General features: G+C 34.1%; 1 protein-coding gene across 8 annotated transcripts in view; it reads left to right on the top strand.

The window, feature by feature from the left end:
* Positions 1-16243, top strand: part of NEK1 (NIMA related kinase 1) — a 208858-nt gene that overhangs the window by 56808 nt on the left and 135807 nt on the right. For all 8 annotated transcript variants that reach the window (XM_032855471.1, XM_032855470.1, XM_032855469.1 and 5 more), the window contains exons 13-17: positions 3301-3360; positions 3602-3661; positions 3752-3799; positions 3967-4041; positions 9315-9478. In XM_032855471.1, the coding sequence (XP_032711362.1) occupies positions 3301-3360; positions 3602-3661; positions 3752-3799; positions 3967-4041; positions 9315-9478 (407 nt within the window). The remainder of the gene's footprint in view (positions 1-3300; positions 3361-3601; positions 3662-3751; positions 3800-3966; positions 4042-9314; positions 9479-16243) is intronic.

Raw genomic sequence — 16243 nt, 5'->3', positions numbered from 1 at the left:
TGTTTCTCTTGTTCTTTATTTAGTTGTGTAGAAGTTGTTAAATCAGCCTGTAGATCTCTAGGAGAAATTGCTCCCATAAGTAGGTGTAAAGTTGGTGTGTTCATTCATGGAGGTGGTGAAAGCTTGAAAATGAGAAGTTTATAAGAAAAACTACAACCACTTAATGATATTGTCTTGTCACTTTCTAACTGGAAAAATTTAGGCTAATAACATAGTATTACTACTCAGCATATGATAAAAATATTTGCATGTCAGAAACTTGTTTCAGTGCCTGTAATGTTATTTTTTAAGGATTCTGTTCTTATGCCACCAGAGGGAGCTCTATGAATAGGTTTAGTTCTGATTTTTAAAAAGAAATGCAAAATAAAACATTTCTCTTAATGTGATGTTTTATGTTACCATATTTTCTCTTCTGTGTAGATACAGTTGAAGATACCTGTGTGATCTCAAAGAAGCAGCTTGTAGATAGAAACAATAATGTAGATAAATCCCAAAAACAGTATTAAGCAACAGAAACAAGATATAAAAGAATACATATTATATAATTTCATTCATTAGAAATTCAGAATCAGAAAAATACCAAACTATATTGTTTAGGAAGGCATATGTAAGTTGCAAAACAATAAAGAAAAGCAAGGTGGTAGTTAAAAAGTCAGGACTTTACCTTTGTAGTAGAGGTAGAATTTGTGAAAGGATACTTGGAGGGATTCTGGGTATTGGTTTGACTTGAGTTATAGCTGTATGGTTATTTATTTTTGCTAACCTCTGTGTAGATCTTTTATCTACTTTCCTATAGGTGACTTTATATCCCAGTAAAAAAAAAAAAAAAAGAAAAAAGAGGAGATGATTATGTGGAATAGGTTAGAGAATTTGAGAAACTGACCAAATATGTGTATGAATTTATTATATGATACATGAGGCATTTTAAACCAGTGGGGGGGGGAAATGTATCAGCCTATAAATTGTTATGAGATAATTGAATTTCCTAGAAATCCTAGAAAAATGTAGATTCCCAACTCATATACCATGAATAAAAATTTATTTTAGATAGGTCTAAAAATAAAAATCTAACTATAAACGTTTAAAAATCTAAATATAAATTAAAGATCTAATATAAAAATGAAACTAAGTGGCAGAAACAGAACATACTATCGAGGTTAAAATGTCTTCCTTAGCAAAACAATATATGCAGATCTCATAAAGGATAAGATTGGCAGATTTAACTGTATATAAATTACAAACTTCTGTATGGTGAAAGATACAATAAACAGCAACTAATAGAATGGGGAAAATATTTGTAACATCTGTAATAATCTTATTTTCTGCAGTATGCAAAGAGCTCCTATAATTGAACAACCCCACAATTAGATGAACAATTGGTACATAAAAAGAAATGTTAATATCTCTATACTGGGAGATATTGTTAATCTTTGTGAAAGCAGAAAATCAAGATAGATTGATAATACTCAATATTTGTGAGACTGTGAGTAAATGAGTGTTTTGGTGGGAGTATAATTTGGTGCAGACTCTTGGGAGGGCAGTTTTTCTCAACATCTAAGTTGTGTTAGACATGTCCTTCCATGTCTAGAAAAATTGCCCTTCTGAAAGCTTGCATATGGCACAAAGATGAATGGACAGGGAAGTGCCTTACAAGCATATAGAGTAGGAAAAAGTAGAACCAACCCAGTTATCCATCCCTTGAGGAATGCTAAAATAAATTAATTATATCTATTGTATGGAATATTGCCACTGTTAATTTGCTTACTACAGTGTGAAAATGTCAAGGAGCATTGTTAACAGTAAAAAGCATTTTTTCATCTAATAGCACATTGTTACTATGTTTGTGTAAGAAGCATAAAAAGCTAAAATTCTATGTATGTATATAGTTATATATATACTTAAATGTGTATATATATTTAAGTGTGTATTGGAAGGTTACTCATGAAAATACTGACAGTGGTTACCTCTACAAGTAGGAGTGAAGTAGACTAACTTTTTACTATTGTTTAAATTTTATATAATAGTGAACATATATTGTATAACTACTTTTTAAAAATTTATCTCTTCAATATTGGGCTTTCTAAATGACATTTTATTTTCATATTAGAGAACTTTGAAAATTAACATCTGTATCTGAGGACAGAACTTAGTAATTGTAGAAGAACCCTTTTTCATAGTTTCTTTGAATCTGAGGTTTCTTTTTGCTTAACAAACACCATACCAAACACTATAGTCATTCTTTTATTTTTAGGGAGATATATATATATATATATATAAAATTTTTAGAGAAATTTATATATATATATATATATATTACATATATATGTTTGTATTTTGTTTGTTTGTTTTTTTCCTGCTCTAATCTTTATTATTTTTTGGCTTTGGACCTTGTTCTTTTTCTAGCTCCTTTAGGTATACGGTTAGGTTTTGTATTTGAATTTTTCTTGTTTCTTGAGGTAGGCCAATATTTCTATAAACTTCCCTTTTATTTTTTTTAAAGATTTTATTTATTATTTATTTGACAGAGATCACAAGTAGGCAGAGAGGCAGGCAGAGAGAGAGGAAGGGAAGCAGGCTCGCTGCCAAGCAGAGAGCCGGATGCGGGGCTCGATCCCAGGACCCTGGGATCATGACCTGAGCCGAAGGCAGAGGCTTTAACCCACTGAGCCACCCAGGCGCCCCTAACCTTCCCTTTTAGAATAGCTTTTGCTTTATCCCAAAGATTTTGGACTGTTGTGTTTTCATTTTCGTTTGTTTACATGTATTTTTTTTTTATTTCTCTTTGAATTCTTGGTTGACCCATTCATTGTTTAGTAGCTTGTTATTTAGCTCCATGTGTTTGTATTCTTTCCACAGTTTTTCTTGTGATTGATTTCTAAAACTTTACCATTGTGGTTGGAAAGGATGCATGATATGGTTTTAATCTTTTCAAGTTTATTGAACCTTGTTTTGTGGCCTAATATTCTAGAGAATGTTACATGTGCATTGGAAAAGAATGTGTATTCTGAGGTTTTGGGGTGGAGTGTTCTGTGTGTATCTGTTAGGTATATCTGTCTAATGTGATTTTCAAAGCTGCTGTTTCCTTGTTGATTTTCTGTCTGAATGATCTATCCATTGATGTAAGTAGGTGTTAAGAGTTTCTTCCTATTATTGTGTTACTGTGGGGATAATATGTTTTGAAACAGAGTCATGGCAGTATTTGGCTTTACCTTTTTCTTATTTTAAGTTTCCACAAATTTGAATTTTTCAAATAGGTACCTCAAAATCCTTATCTAATTTGTAGTTTTACTTTTTGTCCAGGCCCATCACATTCCAGTGAAGAAAGTGAATCCCGGAGAAGAAAGGAGGAAAATGTTTGAGGTATAAAGACATCTGTCTGCTTATTTTAAAGCTTTGCAAAAACAATTCTAAGAAACAAAATCTTATAAAACCTTCAAACCTTTCCTCCTTATTTCTTTCAAACAAATAAACCTTCAACTTAATCCTTTTTTTCTCTTCCTAATCTCCCTGGGCATATGTTTACCATTGGTATACTAACTTTCCTTATGAAACTAGAAAAAGTAGGAATTACTATTGATAAAACTGTTCTTTTTTATTTAAGGAAGCAGCAAGAAAGCGAAGGTTGGAATTTATTGAAAAAGAAAAGAAACAAAAGGATCAGGTAGTTTTTTTTGCTTTTTTCTTCCTTGCCAAGTTGTGGACGATAATAGTTTCAAGAGTTCTAAGAAGTTTGTCTTTAAAATTGTTACAGATTAGTTTAATGAAGGCCGAGCAGATGAAAAGACAGGAAAAGGAAAGGGTAAGAGGATAATCCATTTTTCCATGGTGCATTCTACCCCCTCCCCACACATGTACTTTTTTTTCCCTAAAGGAATACACTGATTTCCATTGTGTAAGTAAATATATTTCATGTATTTTATATTAAATACTTGAAATTGTGTTTTGTTTGTTTCTTTTCCCCAAAAGTTGGAGAGAATAAATAGGGCCAGGGAACAAGGATGGAGAAACGTGCTAAGTACTGGTGGAAGTGGTGAAGTAAAGGTAGGCATTTGATACCCATATGGTTACACTGCTGTGGTTTGTTTCTCCAGTTTCACCTTGCTCTTTGAAATGTATATAACTGGCTTTGGGAGGAGGGGAGGTATTAACTTTTTACCTGGAATTCTTCATCTATTACAAATTCTTAGTTTTCCTACATGTATTTGATACATAATTTGTATTGATAACTATCTGACACTGGTAAATTGTTTAAAAAGTTCAGTGTGAAGGCTATGATACATCATTTCTTCCAGAAGAATCTTTTTTAAAATTCAATAAAATTTTTCACACTTCTGCCTAAAATTCTTTTATTGCTTCATCTAGCCTTAAGGAATAAGTTTTCATAAGATTCTTGTTAGACTGGCACCTGCCTATCTTTCTAAGCTCATCTCCATCCATTCCCTACCACAGGCTATGTGCTCAAGTGAGGCTGAACTAAAGATCATACTTGTATTGTAGTTTTCTTATTGTGTGTAACCTGCCCAATCTCTTTGTCTTTGCACAGTGTTTCTCTTTACTTGAGAGCACCCCTCCCTCCCTCTTCACTGTCAATCCCACAACCAACCATTTATCTAGATAGCAGATTACCTAGCTAACCATTTACCTAGATATATTAATTCAGACATTCCTTTTGGGTAGATCCAGACTCTATAACCTTGGGCAAGTTACTTAACTTTTCTAAGCCTTAACTTCTTCATTTAAAAAAAAAAAAAAGAAAAAAAATTTCGAAAACAATGCCTGGAGTGTGGCTAGTAAGGACTCATAGGTTTGACTCCCTGTTTCTTTCTTGTTCTGTTTGTCTGAATCTCAAATTTTCTCTTTTGCTCTTGTAGCATCCTTAGGTATCTACGGTAGGCTGAATTCTAAGATGGTCCCTCAAAGTGATGATTCTGGTGTAGCTACCTTGTATTCCCTCCCCTTGGTGCAACCTTATGGATAGGGTGGTGTCACAGTTCTCTTGATTAGATTTGTTGCATGGTGAAGTGGTGATGGGATAGTCACTCCTGTGATTACTGTTGACATTTAACGAGATTTCCTCATAACAGACTGGAAGGGGAGAAGAAAGTCTGAGAGACATGCTTCTGCTGGTCTCTAAAAAAGCAAACAATGTTGCAGGGAAGTATAGGTAGCCTTTAGGAGTAGACAGTCCTCTTTGACCAACAACTAGCAAGAAAGTGGTGACCTTAGCATTATGGCCACAAGGAAATGAATTCTTCCAATATCTAGTGAACTTGAAAGAGGATCCTGATCCTCAGATGAGAATTGCAGTTCTGGCTGACACCTTCATTGCTCTCTGGTGAGATCCTGAACAGGAGACCCAGCTAACTGCATCCAGACTGCTGAGCCAAGAAAACAGTGACATAATAAATGGGTATTGTCTTAAGCTACTAAGTTTGTGGTAATTTGTTACACAGCAATAAAAAAATGAATATACTTTTATTCCTCTGTATTATACTTTTAATGCATGTCATCCAATCAACTTTTAGTCAACATGTCTTTATTTTTTTAATTTTATTTTTTCAGTGTTCCAGGATTCATTGTTTATGTACCACATGTCTTCAAATTGTGAATTCATTCCCTGACCCAAGCTCATTAGTATTTAGGTGCTGAATAGATTTGTCAAATTGACTTGATTACCATTTTTACTTCTTTTCCCCAAAAGTTATAATTTGAATAAAAGTTCATTTTATGTAGATATGTGTGTTCTGTGCTGGCTTTCATATTTTTCATATTACGTATTAATAATTCAGTAAGTCACTTTTTCTAATTCTGTGTTAATATATTATACTGTTTTTAGTAATATACTTTTATCTTTATTATACTTTAGCATTTTTGTGCTGTACCATCTACTGTACTTGGAAGTAGAGCTTGCTACCTCCTGAATGACCAAGAATGACTCAGTGTTGCCCATTCTAAAATAACTAATTCCATATCTTAACTGATTATAAAATAAAACTTAACAATTAAAATGTAGGCCCTTTGATTTTGTCAAGCATTTTATATCAAGTACATGGTTAGTGTTGAGAATTTGATTATTTTTTCTTCTCCTTTTGCATATATCCTCTATGCAATAAAATGTCTTTTCTTCTATGATGTCTAAAGCTATACTTAATCCTGAAGTCCAGTTTAATCAATGTTGTTTGGTAACTGATTGGAATAGTTTTTCAACAGAATTCCATAGTATGTGCTTAATAGATTTCTGCTTCATTTTATAAATTTCTATAATGCTTTTATTGAGGATTAAGAAAACTATTTCCCATGACTTAAAGCAAATTCTTTTTTCTTTTAATTTTTTTTTTTTAAAGATTTTATTTATTTATTTGACACAGAGAGATCACAAGTAGACAGAGAGGCAGGCAGAGAGAGAGAGGGAAGCAGGCTCCCTGCTGAGCAGAGAGCCCGATGCGGGACTCGATCCCAGGACCCTGAGATCATGACCTGAGCCGAAGGCAGCGGCTTAACCCACTGAGCCACCCAGGCGCCCTTTCTTTTAATTTTTTTAAAGATTTTATTTATTTATTTGACAGAGAGAGAGAGAGAGCGCACAAGTAGGCAGAGCGGCAGGCAGAGGGAGAAGGAGAGGGAGAAGCAGGCTCTCCACTGAGCAGGGAGCCCGACACGGGGCTTGATTATAGGACCCTGGGATCATGACTTGAGCTGAAGGCAGCCGCTTAATTGACTGAGCCACCCAGGCGCCCTTAAAGCAAATTCTGATGTTAGTTTCTGTACTTCTTTCCCATGGAGTTTGAAATAGTTAACCTCTTAGGTTGTTTGACTTCTCTACAGTTGATAGGGACCTAGAGCCTCAGTATAATGTTGATCAAATTAAGGAAATCCCCTAACTAAAGATAAAACGGAAACTAGACATTAAGGGAAAGATTTCAAAATTAATACCATTATTATAAACCTCTAATAAGGCATTATTCAGAGTATAAATTACCAAATGTCTTTGGTTATTTAATATCTGCAAAATCTGGGACCTACTGCTTTATTTCTGATGTATCTCTTATGAATGTGTTTTTTTTTTAAATTATGAAATGTTGCGCATACATAGTTGGATCATACGGTGATCATAATATGTGAGAAGCTTATCTGTTGTTTGAAAATATATTCAAATACTACTCAGCAATAAAAAGCAATAAGCTGTTAATACATGCAACAACATGGATTAGTCAAAAACATACTGAGTTAAAGAAGCCAGACATAAGAGTACATATTGTATGATTTCAATTACATGAAATTATGGAAAAGGCAGTCCAATCCATGACAGAGAGCAGATCAATGGTTGCTGGGATGAGGGAACGTTGACTCCAGAGTAATGAGGGAACTTTTTGGGGGTGATGGATATGCTTTTGATTGTGGTAGTAGTTACACAGGTGTATAAATTTGTCAAAACTTACCCACCTGTGCTTCTAATTGGTGAAGAAGGTGATTTTTGAAATATCATATTGCTTCAGTGTTCTAGTCCAGTATTTTCAGCATTACTTTCAACATTACTTTCCAGTATTTTCAGCCTTCATTTTCGCTAAAGAGAAACATTAGACAACTCAAATTCAAGTCAAGGTGATATTAGCACCAGACTATATTCAGAGAGTAACCAGTCTCAAAAGAGATGCAACTGCTTTTCATCAGAATTCTGATTCTGATTCTTGCCTTGAGAGGCACATTTTGAAGATGTGTGTGAGGATTCCTTTAATGGGGTTTCCTGCCTAATTAGTTACCTTCCCTATTTCTAACAACTTTGATCTCTTCTCAGACATCTTCAATCAGTTATCTGTATTCATTTCCAGTTTTTTTTTTTTTTTAACTCATGCTTTCTTATAATATTGTCTGCAGCTTACTATGTCAAGATTTAATCTCACTGGGTACACTGAAATTTACCTGATTCTGGTATTTTTCTTTGCCTCTTTTCTTTGCCAGATTTCTTCCTTAAGATGTGATCACTTGGAAGATCTTTTACTTGTCAGTATTCTGGCTTCTGTTCTCATCACTTCACCCACAAAAATGGATTTTGAAATGCTACCACTCAACTTCAGTCATAACAGTTTCTTTTTATTGTTGTTGACCTCTGCATTTGAGATTATTAATTTCCTCTTGACTGTGAAATTCTTTCACCTTGACTTGTGCAGCATTACACACTTACTTTTAAAACTCTTATCCTTGTCTGACATCTGTTTTCTAACTATGAGTTTTCCACACATTTGAGTTCTTATGTTTCAGTAGTTGTGGCATTATATCTGCCTTTATTCTGTGTTATTCACAGAGAGACTCCACAGCTCCCTTCCCTTTTTCATTGATTGCCTTTCTTTACTTCTAGGCTTGTGACTAGGCATCAGCGCAGTAAGCCTTCCAGTTAGTTCCTCTACCTTTTTCTCTCTCTTATTACTGCTTATCATGCATCATTTGACTCACCTTCTTAAAAACTGTTTTGCTTTGCTATACCTTTCAGAAAGTTTATAAATGCTTTCTATTGTCCTTTATTATATGTCCTTTATTATATTATTATATATTACATATTATATATTTATAGCAGTTAGAGATACTAGCCTTTTTGACCAATGTCTGCCTTCTTTTCATATTTGTTTGCATACTCTTTTCCTCCTCCTGCTGTGAACACCCAAATATTACACATACATTGCTTATTTTTACTTTAATACTCTGGCTTATATTTAATCATTCAGTCTATCTTTGTTACGTTGCTTTCGAGGCTGGGTTGAACAGTATCTTTCTCCAGTGCCTTTTTTTTCTTTTAAGGAATTTTTATTTCTGGTAAGTTTTTTTCTATTTTGTGAAAGTTGCTCAGTCTCAGTACTTACTATATCTTTACCATTTGTGGAGTTGAAGGATTTGAGGTATATTAAATGCCATATGTAAATGTTTTGGTTAAATATAATTTCAAATGTTACTAAAGTAGGCTCTGCTTTTACTTATGAACTGTACATGTTTAAACTTAATAGAATGGCATCATAAAATATGTATGAGAAACTTGTTTCAAAACTTAAGACCAGACTTTTCAATATTTACAATTTTAATTTTCTTATATTTTTGTTTGTTAAATTATGCTTTATTCTTAGTAACAAAGTATACTACTTTTATATTTTTGACATGGTTATAGTAGGAAAACATTTTGCTTTAGGCTGCTTATTAATGTGTTCAAATTAGCTAATTGCTTTTTAAAAGTCATGTGTTGAAAAAAAAACCTTTCTTTTGAGGGTACTACAGGCCTTTTGGGCCTTATGAGATAAACATGTGAGAGCTCTTTGTTTAATTCCTAGGCTCCCTTTTTTGGCAGTGGAGGGGCTGTGGCTCCATCATCTTTTTCTTCTCGAGGACAGTATGAACACTATCATGCTATTTTTGATCAAATGCAGCAACAAAGAGCAGAAAATAATGAAACTAAATGGAAAGGAGAAATATATGGCCGAAGACATCCAGAAAGGTATGGCTGTGTTCTGCAGAAGTTGCTTATGCTTTGCTTCAGAGAAAATAACAAAAGTCATTTTGCATGTTTATCTGCAGAGGAATTTCACCTGAAATACATCCAGGATTTCCTAAGAGGCTACAGGTCCTCACCATTTCCCAAATGCTGATTCTCTTAGAAAATCTTTGAAAAGATTGAAGATCATGTCTAAATAAGCCAATGTAAACAGGTTGAGCTGTGATGATCCATAAATTCATTCTTGTGTGTAATTTTGTCTTATGTCCTATATAGTTTAGTATCTATGCTTTGTATATGTTTTCTTTATTGATTACAAAGAATATTTTTTTTTTTGCTTTTTGGATGCAATAATTTTCTCAGATGCAAATTTGGCCTTTGATTATATTTGACAAGCGTGTAGCTCTTCAATTTAGCCTAATTTTTGTAGCTTATTTATATGTTATAGTCTGAACATATTTACTTAAAGAAGATGTGATAATATCACTTTAAACCACCATATGATCATAATAATTTCACCCACTTGCTTTAAATGAATCAAAATATATTAAAATGGAATCACACTTTATGCAAAATTTCAAAGCATGCCTTTTTCTTCCTCTCTTAGAATCCCACTTTTTGTTGTTTTGGCTTGTTTTCTTACATGTGTCTCTGATTGATGACTATGACCTTGTTCATCAGATTTTTCCTTTTCTTTCACTGAATTAATTTGATAGTAATCAGTGGTCTTAATTTTCATGGTTCCTTTTTTCTTAAGTATGCATACATGTTTTCCTAGATATTCCCGTTTTTTTCTATAAAACATCTGTTGAAAAAAAGGGGATAGCATTTTGTGAAAATTTAGTTATGTTGTCTTTTTCATGTCATTTTAAGGAGGATACTTTCGAATGTAATAAAAATCTTTATGATCCCTGTCACTTAAAAGAGATGATTAAAATGTAGGTGAGCAGAGATAAATAAGTGAGGTGAATATAAATTAACATTATGAATTATGAACAGTAGCCTAAAGTATTAATTAAGCTAATTGTAGAGTCTCTTTTTGAGAAAGGAAGGCTACCAATTCATAATATGCATTTTTTTTATGAAATGGAATTTTTTTTTTATGAAATGGAAAGCAAATTTGTGTGTGGCTTTTATTCTGTGGTGTTATGGATATTCTAGTGTTTAATTTGGCTTTATTTTGCTTTATATTAATCTAAAATAAATAAGTATAGTATAAACAAAATAGAGAAAACTATGTTATGCTTCTTCACACTGTTCATCTTCCGGTTGAACATTCCATTGGAATGACAAATAATGGTCTACATTGGGCCATTTTTTATCAAACTTCTATTATAACCTTGAAATATTTGCATATGTTTGAGTTTCAAATTCTCTTAAATGGCTACTTCCATTATACCACACCTTCCATTCAATTTTTGTTTTGCATTAGATGTAGTTTCACTATTTTGATTTTCAGTTTTTGAATCATTTGTGGTTATAATCATATTTATTTCATTTATATCAACTCTGTGGGCTTAGCAGTACTCAGACATATAGTATACATTTTCTTATGTTGCATGAAATTATTGTTCTTACTATTAATGATAGTAGGTATTTTTGAATGCTTATTAAATACCAAGTTGGATTTATTCATCACAGCAACCCTTTTAATTAGGTATTATTCTTTTAATAAAGATGAACAAATTAGGATTTACAAAGATTTAAAACTTATGCAAGGTCACTTAGCTAGTAAGTGGTAGAGCTCAGATTTAAACTAAATCCATCTGACTGTAGAGTTCTCCTTAAACACACTCTCTCTCTATTTTTTAAAAATTTTATTTATTTGAGAGAGACAGCGTAGCAATAGAGACAGAGCACAGTGGGGAGGAGAGGGAGAAGCAGGCTCCCCACTGAACAGGGAGCATAATGTCGAACTCAATCCCAGGATCCTAGAACCTGACCTGAGCCAAAGGCAGATGTTTGAGCCACCCAGGTGCCCCTTAAACACTCTCTTACGAAGATCTGTCAGCTTCTTAAGATATTACTAGTGAACAAGCTAAACAGTTATTGCTTTAGTTGGTTATGAAGTTTTAAAATATTGGGTACTTTAAACATTTAACGTGGCATCAGTAACTGCATGAACTTTCATATATACTCACTGAATTTATTTTGATTTTATTTGAGGACATGGAAAATAGAAAAACTGGCAGAAAACTAAAGATCATTGTATGTCATATAATTTTCAAAAAGCATATTCTATAAAGTAGACCAGTTTTCTTCATCTTGATCCCTGGCAAGATTAAAAGCAATGTCTGCAAGTATCTTAGGAGGAAGCAGTAATCACTCTGACAAAGTATAAATTCACACAGAATAGAGTATGTCAAATACATCTTTTTGTATGTTGTTGTTAGGGTTATAGGCTAGAAGTTCAGTTCTCAAACTGTATGGTGGGGCAACCTAGAGCATCATAGTGCCTTGGATATTTTATAATTTTGAAGGAAGCACAACTATATCTTTTGGACAAAGCACAGATCACTACTCTTAAACAGTTTGGACCTAACTAATAAATGAAATTGCTAGGTATTTCTGTTGGCCTAGAAGCAGTATGAAAAAATTAATTAGATACCTAGTAGAGTAGATAAACCTCAGCAGTATATTGTTTGTATTCATAGGATGCTAATTAATATTTTTATGTCATCCAAATAAAAAAATCTTAGAGGCTTGTCATCAAACTAATCTTACTTTTTAAGGTGGGCATAGAAAAAACATTTAAAGGATGCAGTCATCATATTTCATACAGAAGATATAAAGTGGAAATAGTAAATTGATTAGGTAAGGTAAGATTGATTAGGACACAAAGTAATACCTGTAGACCATAGCTACAGTGAATTTGAATTCGATAAAATTTAACAGGAATAAATTTGATGTACTTTTGAGTCTGAAGAATTATCTTCCAAAAAAAATACATAGTTGAAAAAAGGTTTATAAATAGCATGCATTAAAAAAAAAAAAATGAACTAAATACCCTTCCTTTTCCCATGGATCAAATTATAGCCCCTAAATGGCCTACAATGTCTCATAGAGGCCTCTGTACTCCTTCTTATCTTGGTGCTTCTGCTTTCTATACTTCCAGGATTGAAGAGATAAAAGATATTTTTTTCCCCCATCCTTATTCCTTTGCATCTGCTGCTCCCTCTGCCTAACATATTTTTGCCTCTGCCCACTTTGCCTGGCTAATGCCTGTTCATTATTCTGGCCTTGGTTTATGTTAACAGTTATTTATTAGCTCTATAAAATAAAATTGAGGACCTGCTTGAGGAATTCTGGCTTTTAATTTTGCCAGATAAGTCCAATAAAAAAAAGTTATCAGCCCTAATTCCATCCTTTGACAAAAGAATGGACTTTTTTTCTTTTTTTTAAGTAGGCTCCACATTCAGTATGGAGCCCACTTGAGCTCATGACCCTGAGATCGAGACCTGGCCTCAGATTAGGAGTTGGAGGCTGGGGCGCCTGGGTGGCTTAGTTGGTTAAGCATCTGACTCCTGATTTTGGCTCCGGTCATGATCTCAGGGTTGTGAGATCAAGCCCTGTGTTGGGATCAGCACTCAACGAGGAATCTGCTCGAGATTCTCCCGCTCCCTCTGCCTCTCCCTGCTGCATTCACTCTCTCTCTGTCTTTGTCTCAAATAAAAAAATATTTTAAAAAAGACTCAGACACTTAAGTGACTGGGCCACCTAGGCACTCCAAAGGAGTGGACATTTTATTTTATTATTTTTTTAAAGATTTTATTTATTTGACAGAGAGAGGTCACAAGTAGGCAGAGGGGCAGGCAGAGAGAGAGAGAGGGTGGGGGGAAGCAGGCTCCCTGCTGAGCAGAGAACCCGATTCAGGGTTCCAATCTTTTCTGTTGTTTTTCTTTTCATTTATAAGGAGTTGCAGGAGAGAAGCAGATCTCTGACACATGATTTAAACTTGCTTTTTTTTTTTTTAAGATTTTATTTATTTATTTGACACAGAGAGAGAGAGAGACAGCGAGAGAGGAACACAAGCAGGGGAAGTGGGAGAGGGAGAAGCCGACTCCCCGCTGAGCAGGCAGTCAGATGTGATGCGGGGCTCCATTCCAGGACCCTGGGCTCATGACCTGAGCTGAAAGCAGCCACTTAACTAAGCCACCCAGGGGCCCCAAACTTGCTTCTTTTTCCTTAATTTAACCTATTGTGAATATGTGAATCTATTCTCCACCAGGATCTGAACTTAAGAGAAATAAATTTGACTGCTCAGCCTTAAATTATAAAATCAACACACTAAGAAAGAATAAAAGAAATAAGCTGTAAACCTAATGAGATGGAATGACTTGTTGACAAAGACAAGATTTTTGTTGAGACCTGATCCCATTAACATGTACAAATAAAAAAATTAACTTATGAGGATGATAGTAGTAAATGCAAAGGTAATGGTGAGAGAGATGAAGGGTGCCCCAAAAGCTCCCCTTTAGTTATCCAAGCAACGACCAAAGAAGGAATGCTCAATTCATCCTTAAGGCCTCTTCATACAGGCTCACTTCTACTATAAAGAGGCATGTGGCCAGTTGTGACAGCATTTCATAAGACCAATTTATTCAGGCTTAGAACAGCGGTAATGACTAGCCAGTATTCATTCTCTGACCAGTGGTATTCTATCACTAAGTTTTCAATAGTTGTCAATAATATAAGGGAAAAAAAAAAAGAATCCTATGTGAAAGGGAGATGACAAGGTACTTAGCTTCCAGTATTTTTAAAAATAGGAAATATGTAAGCAATCTTGAACTCAGCAATAGAAGCAATATTAAAAGGGAACTTGAGGATGAGAGGGGGCAAAAAAAGAATAAATGTTTTTGAGTAAAGCAAAACACTGAGGAGCAAAGATAATAGCTTAAGTTTGAGGGAGTTATAAAAGTTGTTGATCCATGACAGTGGAAAAGGATTACAGCATATATGTAAATATGAGACAAAGAGTATTATGAAGGATGGAGTTAGGAGAATATCATACAAACAGCAGTAAAATTGTTTCCTTACCAATGATTACTAGTTATAAAAGATAAGCGTATTTATTTATTTATGTATATAAATAAATAAGTAAATAAATAAACCCTGTTATATATATAATATGTATATTTATATAAAATAGAAAAGCCTGGAACCTAGTATAATTATATTGTGCTATAAGAATATAACTACTTATAGGATTCTTTTTTTTTTTTTTTTAAGATTTTATTTTATTTCAGGGAGAACACAAGCAGGGGAGCGGCAAAGGGAGAGGGAGAAAGAGGCTATATCCCAGGACCCTGGGATCATGACCTGAACTGAAGGCAGACAGTTAACCAACTGAGCCAGCCAGGCACCCCTCACACAGGATTCTTGAGTTGGGTTCTTTTTTAAAAGATTTTATTCATTTATTTGAGAGAAAGAGGAAGAACATGTAGCAGGTAGGTAGAGGGAGAGGAAGAAGCAGACTCCCCACTGAACAGGGAGCCCAACATGGGGCTCAATTCATTTATTTGAGAGAAAGAGGAAGAACATGTAGCAGGTAGGTAGAGGGAGAGGAAGAAGCAGACTCCCCACTGAACAGGGAGCCCAACATGGGGCTCAACATGGGAAAATTAAAGAAGCTGGGAGAATTCCAAGACCCCAAAATCATGATCTGAGCAGAAGGCAGATGCTTAACCAACTGAGCTACCCAGGTGCCCCTCACATAGGATTCTTAACCAAACATTCATACATCTTTTCTCTCCCTTTTGTTCATGGAAAGGTGAAACCTGAAGGAAAGTCACCAGTGGGTTTTCCATCTTATTTTTCTGTTTGCCAAAGTAATAAAGGTTAGTTTCAAAAAAAGTATGAAGCATAAGGAGGGTGTTAAGCAGGAATGGAAATCACTACTCATCTCTACAGAGGCAGTTGCTGTGAAGACTTTGGTCTATTTTCTTTGCATTTTTTCCCTTAGTGGAGATAAAATCATATGTACAAATTTATATCTTTTTTTTAATCTATTTTTATTTAACATTTTTACCATAATATTTTCCCATGCTAAATTGTTTTCAAGGGAATTTTGATGTCTCTGTAGGATTCCAGGGTCTGAATTATCATATTTTATGTAACCAATCTCCTACTGTAATTGTTTGTAATTTTTTTAAAAGACTTTTATTTATTTATTTGACAGAGAGAGAGAGATCACAAGTAGGCAGAGAGGCAGGCAGAGGGAGAGGAAGAAGCAGGCTCCCTGCCGAGCAGAGAGCCCCATGTGGGGCTCGATCCCAGGACCCTGAGATCATGACCTGAGCTGAAGGCAGAGGCTTAACCCACTGAGCCACCCAGGTGCCCCTGTTTGTAATCTTGTATTTATTTGAAAATTTTTTGCCAAATTTTATTTTTTGTTATTTCTGTATAATAAAATCTTAGAAGGGCAACTATTAGATTAAAGAAGTTGGTCAGTTATGTTCTTGGTGAAGATTCTAGAAAGAAGTATTAATATATTAATTAAACTTATTTAACTAAATGTATTTATTAATTAAATAGTACTGAATTTCTGTTTGGGAAAGTTGAACCAATTTATTTTCAGTCTAACAGTATATGATAGTACCCATTTTATTACATGCTGGCCAGTACCAGTAGCTTCTTAGGAGTTAAAGAAGGTTTTTTAAAAATACAAAATTTGAAATTAAAGTAATAGAGGAGATGAAGTTTCCTCTGTATTCTATACTGGTTATGTAAAAGGATATTGATAAACTAGGTACTTAAAAGAATAGCGAT

Source organism: Lontra canadensis, unplaced genomic scaffold (genome assembly GCF_010015895.1).
Source record: "Lontra canadensis isolate GAN:19392208 unplaced genomic scaffold, GSC_riverotter_1.0 scaffold10, whole genome shotgun sequence".
In the NCBI taxonomy this organism is placed as follows: Eukaryota; Metazoa; Chordata; class Mammalia; order Carnivora; family Mustelidae; genus Lontra; species Lontra canadensis.
Note: the sequence above shows the minus strand (reverse complement) of the source record. Positions and strands in the feature narration are given on the sequence as shown.